The 13,610-nt window shown below is 38.7% G+C and overlaps 1 protein-coding gene across 4 annotated transcripts in view; it reads left to right on the top strand.

The window, feature by feature from the left end:
* The window catches only part of tfcp2 (transcription factor CP2), a 142,998-nt gene extending 129,899 nt beyond the window's left edge, over window positions 1–13,099 (top strand). For all 4 annotated transcript variants that reach the window (XM_063037667.1, XM_063037668.1, XM_063037666.1 and 1 more), the window contains 2 exons: window positions 3,408–3,459; window positions 4,585–13,099. In XM_063037667.1, coding sequence (XP_062893737.1) covers window positions 3,408–3,459; window positions 4,585–4,622 — 90 coding nt within the window. In that variant the 3' untranslated portion in view covers window positions 4,623–13,099. The remainder of the gene's footprint in view (window positions 1–3,407; window positions 3,460–4,584) is intronic.
* Window positions 13,100–13,610: the final 511 nt, after the last annotated feature.

The following is a 13,610-nucleotide window of genomic DNA, read 5'->3' as shown; positions in this document are numbered from 1 at the left end:
TATTGGAAGAGTCTAGCTTTGGTTATAATTGTAAATTTAAGTCTCTCCCGCATATCAAGAGACCTTCTGTTTCCGTTACCATAATATTAGTAATTTTCTGGAAGAAACTAATATCACTTCTTGGGGGTGCGTATGTATTCAATAAAGTAACTGGATTTCCATCTATATTCCCCCTTACCAGAATATATATGGCCTCCTTATCTCCCATTTCAAATACTTTTTCAAGATTTAGCTTGCTTGAGATGAGAATAGCAGCTCCTCTTCTATGTCCTGATTTATATGAGGAGAAAAGCAAATTAGTGAAGCCCATTCTCTTTAATTTTCCATGCTCATTATCACAGTGAGTTTCCTGTAAATATGCTACATAGGCTTGTTCTTTTTTCATTTTTGATAGAATTTTACTGTGCTCGACTGGATTCAACAGCCCATTGACATTAAAAGAAATGAATTTTACTTTGTCCTTAGCCATGTGTATTTATCTGTTAGTATATCATTGAAATTTGCAGAATATAACTTAATCGATCTACTCTCTGAACAAATAAGAGCCAAGAAACATAATAAAAAAAAGGTAACGAAGGTGTGATTCCAAGGCTGGGGTCTCTAGATGATCCTGGGTTGAGCTAGAAAACAAGTCTAGCCATGGGGGATAGCCCCTCCTACCTGTGGGTTGAGGGCCCCCACTGCAGTACCTATAAAAGTAAGTAAAAAAAATCTATGTCCATTACACAGAAATTATTTCCCTGTGTATTCCTCCCATGTATATATTCTCATTTAGGTGGGGAAAAAGGAATGAATGAATGAATTTTTAAAAATTGAGTAATATAAAATCCACATTATATCTCGATATAGGTATATCACCGTCTATTTTTGCTTCTGTTTAGTTTATCAGCACTTTTAAAGTTAGCCAAACCTTATGGCTCTTCTGGAGGAGGTGAGGGCTGTCCTCGGAGAACTCACAGTCTCTTCCTAATATCCTTCTCTCGTCCTGTTCCCATCCCCTGCTTTCTCAGCTCTCTTACTATTTCCCAAGCAGGTCAGGATAACTGCTCAGCCAGACTTTCCCCTGGTTTGACCACGCTAATGGACAGTCCTCTGTTGTTCATGTCTGTAGTCGCCTCTTCCACCGTCTGATATAGTCGTATCCCTTCTTGGTAAAATACCCTCAGTTTAGCAGGGTACGGGGCTTGGAATTTAACCTTTTCTTGCTTTAATATTCTTTTTGCTTCGGAATATTCCTTCCGTTTCTGTAGGACCACCGGGGGGGGGGAGGGGGGGTTAATAATGATCGAAGTATATTAACTTCCTGTTCTAAAACACCTTCTTCTTACCCCAGGCCCTTCGTAGAATCTCCACCTTGCTCTGGAATCGAAGGAATTTAAGTACTATTGAGTGCGGTTTACTTTCTCTGTCTCCAGGAGGTCATGGGACGAGCGAACGATGTGCACTCTCGATTTCAATCTCCATAGTCGGGGGAATCTCCAGCGCTTCCCGCAGCAGCTTTTCTACAAAGTCCATCATTAATAATCCTTCCATTCCTTCAGGAACATTATAAATCCTGATATTTTTCCGTTGCGATCTTCCCTCCTGGTCAAGCAATTTACTTTCCTGTTGATTTAATATTTTTATCGTCTTACTTAGTATCTGTTCCACGTTTTGCATGCAATCTTCCACCTTCTCAATTCGAGTCTCTGCCACCGCTATTTTCTGATTGACATTGACGAGCTCTGACTTTATATCATTGAGTTGCTGCTTTATATCTTTTTGGACTTCCCTTATCTCTTCCAAAATCTTTATCATATTTGCCACTTCGCCTGAATGAGGCCCCACATCAGCCTCACCGCCACGCGCATGTGTAGGAGAGCTGTGCGCTGCACCTCTCTCTTCCACAGGCGCCGTAGTGATGCTTTTTTTATCTCCATTCTTTTTCCCCATTCTTGCCCCCCTTATCAATTCAGATATTTTCGAAAGATTTTATATTTGATGGATTAACGGGGCAAATTATGCGTTTTTTCAGAGGAGCTGTTGATTTAAGCTGCCATTTTGGACGATCACATCACCGGAACCCCCCCCCCACCCCAAAACTGACCAATTCTAATGCAAACTTGTATCTCTGTAACATTAGATTTTCTACCACAGAAGCTACCTGAACTGATGAGTTTAATCTGTATTCTCTTTTATTTCAGATTTGCAGCAACTGTTTGGTTCTACATGTCACAGTCCCAGACTTTTCCCCATACTGCCCTCTTTCATCTCTCTCTGTCTATACCTCCAAACAGATCAGCTATGATTTAATAAGCATTAATCACCCTCCTCTCAGACAGCATTGACAGTGTTTGTCATCTGGACAACCTTGGTCTCTTCTCTGTTACATCAAATTTCTCTCTTCTCTACATCCTTTCCCTCCAAGAAGCAGGTTTCTTTTTACCCCCTTCCAGTTCTGATGGAAGGCCATTGACCCGAAACATCCAGTGGCCTAGCTTCATTTTGCTCTACATAAACAAAACTCATTGTAGCTCATGTTGTAGGATTTCATATGTTTTGTTCCTTGGCTTCTCTCTATAACAAAGACTTCAGCCATTATGTACCTGCACCTCTGGAGTTGTTTTCATGCACTTGTAACTGCACCCATCTTATTCTTAAAAGCTTCTGGCACATCTTTTGATCAACATCTACTGGTTTATTGCCAGAAATTTATGGTAGAATGGAATTCCTGCCATGCTACAATTTGCAGAACATGCATGCACAAAAGAAATTATGAAAGCTTGACCTGTCGTCTACTTCGATGTCAAAAGCTGACTGATTCCTGAGCAAATGACCAAGTGGATAGTAGAAAAGATTCTGGATTACTGATGTGTTTAGCAGGAAAGAGGTCTGTTGAGGGTCATCCCATCTCTTGCTACTTCTGGGACCTTCTCTAAATGTTTTCTCTTGATTTAACTGAACCACATATGGCAGGCAGATTGATACTGACTATTGATTTTATGGCTGCCTTGTAGAAATGTTCTTGCTTCCTCCACACATCCTCTTAAGCAACTTTTGTGTGATCCCAAAGCATGTGGAGGATGTGAAATAAATTATCCCTCTGTGTGGTGTTGTCTTTTGTCTTTCATCATTAAGTGATGAGCATTCTCTAAAAACAAACATTTGCAAGGCTTTTTGAAAGGATCAATGCTTAGTTTAAGATTGAAATTAGTTGGCAATAGCATTGATTTGAGGAATTTATAAGACCAATTAGAGATCATGTTCATGCTCAGCTTGTGGCTATTTACATCACTAGGCTACATATAACTCAGGAGGGTACAGTTCATCAGGTCCTCTGCATTCTTTGAATCTGGTGGGTGGTTCATTGATCATTTTGATTTTGGCCTTTTGGGGCATGTGTTATTTATTGTGTTTTGTTTTTCCAGATGATCCAAAACTTCCAGGATGAATCATGTTTTATACTCGATACCTTAAAAGGTAACTGTTCCAGTACTGAAATTCCATCTTTTCAAGTTGAAATTGTTCCACATTCCAAGCTTCAGCTGAATATATAATTTCAGGTGTTTTATTCCCAGTTTAAAGATATTAGTGTACATGATGACAGAGTTTTCCCAGTCACTAAAAATCAGTGATCAACAATTAATTCCCACCATTGCAGACAGGAAAAATATTGGAAGTTGAATTCTGTTCTAACTGGCTATATTGTTTGAGCTACTGGAAGAACTTTGTGATTTCTATCCATTTGCAGTTCTGCTTATAGGCTCTTGAATAAGAAAATAATTCTAGACTCTGTATTTGGGTTTCTGAGAATTCAGATACAAAATGATAACTACCTGTATAATTTGTTCAATAAGAAAAGTGCAGATTTTGCTGTCAGCAGTGAAGGGCAGTGCTCACTCTGAAACCTACCTACAAAGATTCCCTTTTTCTGAAGTGACTTGCCTTGATTGCATATGATGTACAAGAATATTAATATTGTCAAGGAAATGGAGCAGTCAATCTAGATAAAGAACCCTTTGTTAAATTAGGAACTTTAAAACTGCAGATTGATAGAGCTTTTAATCCCTTGGAAGGAAAATAAAGATAGGCCGTGGATTAAGATAACTAAAACCTTCATATTAAAAATAAAAACTTCATTGAAATCTATTAAGTTATGACAGAGCTCACCCCTTGGCAGTGAGGTTACTGAATAGAAACCTCAGATGTAAGATAGTGGAGTAAATGTACAGAGCGAAGTTGAGGAAAATTTATCTATCAAATGAAAGGATCATGAGCAGTACAACTCTAAATAATTTTGCACAGGTTATTTAAAGTATTCACTCGAGGGTGAATCGACTTGGATGTTATCAATAAGCAGCTAGATCTGAACTTAACCTCTCATATTTTCGAGAATGTGCATGAGAGCATTATTCCTTGCTCATTCATCTTTAAATTCAATCCTTGCTTGAAAGGATGGTAGCAATCAAAACCCTCTTGCATTTGAAAACTACTAATGTGAATACCTAATGTACTTAGTTATCAGCAAGCACTATGAACTAAAAGTTTTTGCGAAACTGATAGATTATGTAACTTGTCTTTGCTTTTTCCATTTCTTTCCAACAGCCGAGGGTTGTGACAGTTACCACATAATCCTCAAGTGAGCAATGTCCAAGGATAGCGTCTTCTGTGAATGACCTTACCTTTACGTTGTGACTCCTACTCCTAGCAGCAAAATATTTACAACTCTTAAAGACTCAAGGATGTTGCTGTCTATCTTGGCACAGGACAAACCTTTATGGGATCGTGCACATAGCAGCCTGACAAAAGCGACCAACTTCTATTGAAGCAGGTTCTAAATTGTGGGCAAGAGGCTAGGTAGGGGAAAGAACAAAATGTGACAAATGAATGTGTGTTGTTCAACTTTGATACAAAATTGTTCCTGATAAGTGTGTTTGCTGCTGTTCTTGACTTTGGGTGCGATAAGGAAAGGATGCAGAAAGCATGCTGGTTTTTCCATTCTTGATTTGCACCTTTTTTATATTTTATGTGTACCATCCTTAGTGCCTGGATGAAAAATACATTTTGACTGTTCAGTTTGCTTCATGGTTGCATTTGAGCTCATTTTAGTAAAGTTGTTTGCTGCAGATCTTGGAAAACAGCAGACTTCCAGATTTTGTCATTCTTAGTCCATGTTTGATGTTGTACCTAAACATTTTATGTGTAGTCCTGGTATGATTTGAAATCCACTTCTTAGGGTATGCTGCTGATTATCATATGTATTCACTTTGAAAGTAATGATAGTAAAGTAAAATTTACTTATTTCATTTAGGTCTTACCTTCTAAGCTAAGATCCCAGTTGGTTATGTGCAAAATTTAGGAAGGTTTTTTAAGCAAAATATTTTTGAACATCAATTTGGGAGAAGTTTCCTGTTCAAACAGTGCAATAATTCATCAAAGGATCCATTAGCAAAAAGTTGAATTTCAGTTGAAGTCCTAATCCAGATGAACATTCATGAACAACAGTTTGTAAGTAGATGTTTTGAAAATCAAGGGTACAATGTGGTCTGACATCTCTTGAGTTTGCTTTCTCATATCTTCATCTCATTCTCAAGCAATTGTGCGCTTCCAACAATTCTAGGGAAGGTCTGGTCTGCCTTATTTCATATATGATTATTTTTGTTCACTTCAAGAGCAGCTCTGTTGGTATCCAATGAACTGCCTGTCCTCTGCATAGTCTTACACAGTCAAGTGAAAATCGAAAGAAGAAGGCAATAAGCTCGTCAAACAAAAGGACTTTTTATGTGAATAAAATCAAATTGGTTTTTGGTCAGCAGCAGTACTGGAACATGTGTATCAGTGTACTCTTGAACTTCAGTGTAGAGATGATATGTAAAAGGCTTTGAGGGGCTACATAAATTAGGTCCACCTTTCATAATTCAATGAATTCTTATTGTTATTACATAATGTGGTTACAACAGTGTAGCAAAACACCCAGTACAAACTACCCAATGAAGCATTTGCCATATAAAACCGCGGACTTACAGAAGAATCTGCTGCTTGACGTAGGAAATCTTTACTTTGCATTCCCAACCCTGTGTTAGAGCTGCAGTCTTACTCTTTCCTGTTGGCATATCATCGGAGATTGAGCCTGGATTTTGTTAACACCTTGGCTTATCAATGAGTTTGAATTTCTTTCTGGAATGGTTATTTCTGAGTTATCAATGACATTTCTTGCAGAGGAAGAAATCTACACTGGTAAATCTGAGTAGGTTAAAAGGAGAGGGAAGAGAAGAGAAGCATTTGTTTAATAGAAGCACTTCCAACTGAAAATTATCTTCCCTCACATAAGCCAGTACTTTATTATGGAAGATATTTAGCTATTAATGGCCTGTGATACAGTAATATTTTCTATTGTGTTTTGAATATATTTAAAAAGTAGTATGTGGAATATGCTCATCTTTGCAGACCATCCCCTCACTATAAATTTGTGTATAGTGATGAATTATGTTGTACTGAAATATAGATCTGTTTCTTTAATTCTTCAATAAGAACATGACTAAGCCAAAGGTATAGTGTGTAGTCATAGGGGAAGATAGGGAAGAGACTTGCCTCCCATTGAAACTCTCGAGCTAGTTTTGGAATCTCATCAGTTGAGTTTAGAAATAAGATGATCACTGTCTTTTTCATTGCACAATTACCCAACTACAGAAAAAAAATATATCCCACTATTAGTTAAAAAGTAGATAGATGCTGGTGACTCGGTCACTAGTGGTAGGGTTGGCTGGAATTGAACAACATTGAGAATCACTCATCTGAGAATAGAATGTTCAGGATCAAGCAGCTGCATTCCAGTGGGAATAGCAGGTATCGTTAACACTCCATTCGGTTTTCTTCAAAGGAAACCTAGGAAGATCCAGCAGAAATGGTGAGGGACTGTCAGTGGTTTGGTTGAAGGTCTTATTTGCCTTATTTGTCTGTGTAGGGTATATATAACCCTGGGACCTGTGGTTATCAGGGAGATCAGGGTGCGGTTAATAAGTCATAGGAATTGGACTGTCCTCTGCTACAGGCAAGTTCAGATTTAAATATATTATTAGTTCAATCAAAATGGTACAGAAAAAAAAAATACTTCTGGTCATGAGGGATGAAACTTATCTTTGCTTGTTTTGTGGATTGGGTTTGAGAGGATCTTGTAGATTAATTATAATAATGTGGAGTTTTTTTAATTTAAAAATCAGCATTTTAGTTGTGGCTTTAGTGCAATGGCATGTTTACAAGTGGTGAATGGACCAGTAGATTTAATTGGAACTCTTAATATTCAGACTTTAAGGGAGGACATTAGGGAAGAAAGTAGTCAGGCAATAATGGCTAATGTTTTTTAATTACTGTGATATGTAATGGTGTCCCAGTACAATACATGCTACCATTTTTAATATTTTTTCCTGTGCAACAAAGTGTAAAACAAAAGCAGAGACTAAATGAAGATTTGTTAACACAACCTAATATGATACATCAGTCCCTGTAATATTTTTGCAACATGTAATCCACAGTATGTACAATATGTTATATTAATACTAAATGGTAGTTTTAATTCTCTAATTGCCTCTGGTTTATAGCTGTCAGGGGGCTGTATGGAAATTCATCAAATAGGGAAAAAATTATTTTCCTTTAAAGTTATTTCATGTATACCACAAATTCAAAAGCCTTGATATATGGACCATTACAAAGATGCCTATTGAAATATGATAAAGTTAAAGAGTATCCTTATTGATTTCTTAAAAATAAATTACTTGAAGCCACTTTAAAACAGAAGTCAGAGGAATGGAATAAGTAATAATAGCCCCTGAATAATCTCTCATTCAGTCCATGACTAATTGTCCCTTGTGGCAATGCTATATGGCAGAGAGGTGGAAAGGTGTAGTTAACAGGAGCCCTGCCTTGTGAAACATGAGATCCGTGTTGCAATTTGGCAGAAAGTATTAGAACGTTCTGTAGCTGGAAGATGAAAGGCTGAGTTCTGCTCACACCGCTGGGATAAAATTGTCTTGAATTGTAGAGATTGGATACAGAATGAGTTTGGAGCAAACTTGACTCAGTTTAGTATGGTTTTGATTTTAAGAGGGTCAACAAATCGTTTCTGCTAAATTAGTGCCGGCTTGGGAATTGTACTTCTATCCTTTAATAGGTTTAAGATGGCGCTAGTGATGCCCAGTAAATACTTATCAGCAGTAAAATACAAAACAAAGCAAACTACTAAACACCTTATTAATAATAATCACCATTAACAATGGTGAGGCATGCAGAGCCAAGGCTAGGTGAGCAGTGGTGAAAGCGATGAATGGCAAGTGGAGGTGGAAGCGAGAGAAGTCCCGATGTCTGATCGATTTAAGTGCTGGGCCGAATTGGAAAGGGTTGTGTACAGGCTGGATTGTGGCAGCGGGGTCCAGGGCCCAGAGCTGACTGAGAGTGAGGAAGGACCCAATGTTTGGACAACTTAAGCGCCGGGCCAGATGGAAAAGGTCAGGATGTTGGGATGGGAGGTGAGGGATGGGACTGCTCTGTGACATTTACTGAGCTCTTCACTGAACTGAGGCAGTGGCCTGCTCTGGCTGCAATGATGCCTGGCTTTATGCCTTTCATAAAACTTCAGTTCTGAATGCTATTTGCTTACTTTTATAGGTTGCAAGTTTTCTCTCTGCGCATTGGGTATTTGACAGTCTTTTTTTTCTTGGGTCTTTTGGGGTTTCTTTGCTTTGTGGCTGCCTGTAAGGAGACGAATCTCAAGGTTGCATAATGTTTACGTACTTTGGTAATAAATGTACTTTGAACTTCAATAGAGTCATTAAGTCATGCAGCACAGAAACAGGCTCTTGAACGCATTGTGGCATGCAGACCATCAAGTACTGATCTAAAGGAACAAACAAAGTGCTGGAGGAAATCAGCAGGTCAGGCAGCATCTATGGAGGTGAATGAACAGTTTACGTTTTGGGTTGCAACGCTTCTATTAATGCCATTTATCAACACTTTGATCAGGGCATGAGCAGGTACCCTCAGTACAACATTCACAGAAAATCGCATTGGCCACTGGACATGGCTTCACATTCACTTGAAGCACAGCTGTCCTTTTGCAAAGAAACATACTGACAGAGATGCTTTGAGGCTTGCAGTTAGAAGCTTTTCTTGTCAAATAACAACTCTGTTAAAATGATAAAAAAGCAAATGAGCTGCAGTCCTAAGTCAAAATTTTGTCCCACACTTGCATAACAGACCAAATAACAATCTCTATTAGATACCACTAACCAATGGAAATGTACTGCCTGCATCAAAACAGGCTGTTTCCTGCAATTGTATAACATAGTACAATAATTAATTCACAAATTATGAGTACTATTAAATTCGTTGTATTTAGCCCCAGTCACATGCATTTGTAGGAAAGCTATCCATTCTCCACCTGTTTTGTTTATGACTCCCTTCCCAAGGGAAAAAGTCTCTGCTAAACTATTGTACACTAGGCCTATTTTCTTTCATTTAACCCTTTCCCTGTTACAACTTCAAAGTGGATTTCTGGTTTGGTTGGCTGTCACAGTAGTTTGGATTAAATTCTGTAATAGATTTTTGCATATTATCCAACATATTCCAGAAGGTGTTTCTTTGGCATCTTTATTTAAAATTCCAACTGTTTACTTTAATATCTTCACAATTCTTATCTGACTTATTCCTTTGACTCATTAATTGATACCACTGGAGATCCTCTGGTTGTATCATTTTTAAATATAGCTGCAGCACATGACAGTTAAGCAGCAGGTCACATTTATATTGACTTTTAGATGTAACCTGTATGCTATAAATGACACAGTGCAAAGGGAGAACCCGCTAATTGAGCAGATACAACTTCAACTCTGCAAATATTTGGATTAAAGACATTCTATGCCATGTCAGTAAAGGCAAATACAGAACTGAGTGCAACAATTAGTTTGTACAGTGAGCAGATTATTTAATTCTTGGAGCTGAAGCTGAAGTTGAGTTGCTTAATGTGAGATAGCCAATGTTCGGTAGCTCCCTGTGACCTCCAACCCTCAGCCCGTGTTCTGTACATTAGACCCTGCTCACCACCCCCTCAAACTAATCCAACATTTAATAAGCTTCTCCCAACTCCATTTAAAGGCTCCATATAAAAGCCTCTGCTTTCAACCATTGCATCACCTTTGTTCTAGTCCTCTATTGTCCGGATAATTCTACTTTTTCCATAATCCACAGACTAATAGAAACATAGAAAACCTACAGCACAATACAGGCCCTTCGGTCCACAAAGCTGTGCCGAACATGTCCTTACCTTAGAACTACCTAGGCTTACCCACAACCCTCTATTTTTCTAAGCTCCATGTATCCATCCAGGAGTCTCTTAAAAGACCGTATTGTTTCTGCCTCCACCACCGTCGCCAGCACCCCATTCCACGCACTCACCACTCTCTGTGTAAAAAAAAAACTTACCCCTGACATCTCCTCTGTACCTGCTTCCAAGCACCTTAAAATTATGCCCTCTCGTGCTAGCCATTTCAGCCCTGGGAAAAAGCATCTGACTATCCACATGATCAATGCCTCTCATTATCTTGTACACCTCTATCAGGTCACCTCTCATCCTCCGTCGCTCCAAGAAGAAAAGGCCGAGTACACTCAACCTATTCTCATAAGGCATGCTCCCCAATCCAGACAACAAGCACGCATTTCCTGCTGTTGGCGAATCAGCTTTCTTTTCACCAGCTCCCACATCTCTATTCTGCAAGACGCCAATTTACATAGATCTATTAATCTGCATTTGCTCTGGGTATTAAAGCAAATACTTAAATCAAACCATGTGTAATAAGCAACATCAGCCCCAGGTATGATGAAAACACTTTACAATTAAGCTGGTATTTAGTTAAATAAAGAAGTTGGCTACTCGATGTTCTGAATGTTCACTTCATTAAAATTACTCAAGGAAAACTATAGTGAAAACTCTTTCAGCTTGGGGGTTGTGGGACGGGGGACAGCTATATTGCAGCCACTGAGCATGCCAATTGCATGCAACTGTGGCCTGGCCCTTGTGCCGTAAACAGGAAGTCAGGAAGTTCTGTTCCTCCTCTTTATATACTCAGCGATCCAGTGAAAATCTAGAAAAACTCCAGTACCACAACTAACTTGACTGAGAAACATATCAATGCCTTCCTAAAAATCCCAATATATCATTCATCCCCTCCCACAATATTAGGCAACATCTATGATAATTTAGTTCACCTAGATTCAGAACCCATTTTGAGAGAGGAATTACCACTGAGACCATCTGATATATAGTCTGATTATATCCTTGTGTCAATTAACTGATAAGTTTCACCTCAAATAACATGATTAATATGCCTTAAAACAAAAAAGTTGGAGTCTGGTTGGATCTGTGGAAAGAGAAGTGGATAATATTTTAGGTCAATGACCTTCATCATAACTGTGACATTTCTGATGAAAGGCCATTGACCTGAGCCAACAACTGTTTCTCACTCCACAGATGCTACCTGATCTACTAAGTCTTTCTAGCATTTTGTTTTCATTTTAGATTTCCAGCATATATAGTTACTTGATGTCCTAATAGCCTTCAGAACTCTGCAAAACTGCAGATTTCAACATGAACCAACACGTATCCCCACTATTCATTTGTTTCCAAGATTCATCAGTGACCTCTAGCACAAAGGATGGAACACAAACTCAGAAATTTAGGAATGAGTTAGCAGGTAAGAGATAACTGCCAAGAGGTAGTTGTAACATTAAAAAATGAAATTAATGGGAAAAGGTGGTCCTATTCCATTACTTGCAACAGCTAGAGTTTCACACCTAAACACATTATTATAAACCCAAATATATAATAGCCTCTCAAACACCCCATTGTAGATGGTTGTAGTGGAAGGGTGCCTCTCTGACCGGAGGCCTGTAACTACTGGAGTGCCACTGGGATCAGTGCTGGGTCTGTTGTTGTTTGCCATCTATATCAATGATCTGGATGATAATGTGGTTAATTGGATGAGCAAATTTGCAGATGACACCAAGATTGGATGTGTAGTAGACAAAGAGAAAGACTATCAGAGCTTGCAATGGGATCTGGAAAAATGGCAGATGGAATTTAATGCAGACAAATGCAAAATGTTGCACTTCGGTAAGACCAACCAGGGTAGGTCATAGGCAGTGAACAGCAGGGCACTGAGGAGTGCTGTAGAACAATGGGATCTGGGAACACAGGCCCATAATTCATTGAAAGTGGCGTCACAGGTAGATATGGTCGTAAAGAAAACCTCTGGCACATTGGCCTTCAAAAACTCAAGGTATTGAGTACAGGAGATGTGATGTTGAAGTTGTATAAGACATTGGTGAGGGCTAATTTGGAGCATTGTGTACAGTTTTGGTCACTTGCCTACAGAAAATATGTAAATAAGAAAGAGTACAGAGAATTTTTGATGAGATAGGGATTGCTTATGCAGGGTTGAGAACTGGGGAAGTAGGAGGGTCATCTCTGCAAAGGAGAAGTTTGGTTGTAGGGATCATCATCAATTCATCCCCTGGATATTCAGTAAACATCATCACATCTTCAAAGCAATCTAAGTGCATGTTCAATTTGTATGAAGTTGCAGGGTTTAAGAGCCTGCAGAACACTGCTCTTAGTGGCAGTCTTTACAGAGATCATAAGCAGCCTGATCTTGTGGTTAAGCTCACTTCTTTCAATTTGTGATTGAAAATCATTTGTAGTATCGCAATATTAGGTATACTCTTTGATCTTACTTTAAGTACCTAGCTGAGTCTTCAATTTATGCATGGTAGATGTTTTATAACAGGAACTGTTTGGACTGGTTGTGAGCATGTGCAAGTTACATAAAAATCCATTGGCAAGTTATGTAGCTAGAAATATACAAAAAAGTCAAGTTAGTGGATTTATAAAATTTAAATTAACAACTGTAATATGCGCTTCTACATTAACTCATAGATCAACTTTTTTTGTATTTTCATTTAACCCAATAAACTTGAAAATGTTTGCCTCGTGTCTGGTACTCTCCTGCCTGGTACATAGACAAGGTCTCTGATTTCTGCCCTTGCACAAAAAGCTGATAATCTAATGAACAGTTACAAGGGGTGATTGATAACTTCATGGCCTAAGGTAGAAGAAGATAAGTTATACAGCTCTCATTACATGCACATGCAGTTCAACTCTTTGAGTGATTATGCAGAAAGTTTGAAGTTAATAACTCATCAGGGCTGACTGATAAGTTCGTGGCCTGAGGTAGATGGAGGTGAGCTATTAACTTCAAACTTTCTGCATAATCACTTATAGAGTTGAACTGCATGTGCGTGTAACGAGAGCTGTATAACTCATCTCCTTCTACCTTAGGCCACAAAGTTATCAATCACCCCTGCTGTGGACACTTTCTGGAGGTCCAAGATCCGTATGCTCCATGACCGCTGGACTAAGTGTGTAAATGTAGGAGGGGACTATGTTGAAAAATAAATGTGCTAGGTTTTCTAAAATTGACTCCTTCTACCTTAGGCCATGAACTTATCAATCACCCCTCGTACATATATTCTGCATGGTATTAAATCTTCAAAGAAAGCGCAGGGGTGAGATAAAATTTCACTAT

Source organism: Mobula hypostoma, chromosome X1, assembly GCF_963921235.1.
Source record: "Mobula hypostoma chromosome X1, sMobHyp1.1, whole genome shotgun sequence".
NCBI classification, from domain to species: Eukaryota; Metazoa; Chordata; class Chondrichthyes; order Myliobatiformes; family Myliobatidae; genus Mobula; species Mobula hypostoma.
This window is presented reverse-complemented; position numbering and strand designations above follow the sequence as displayed.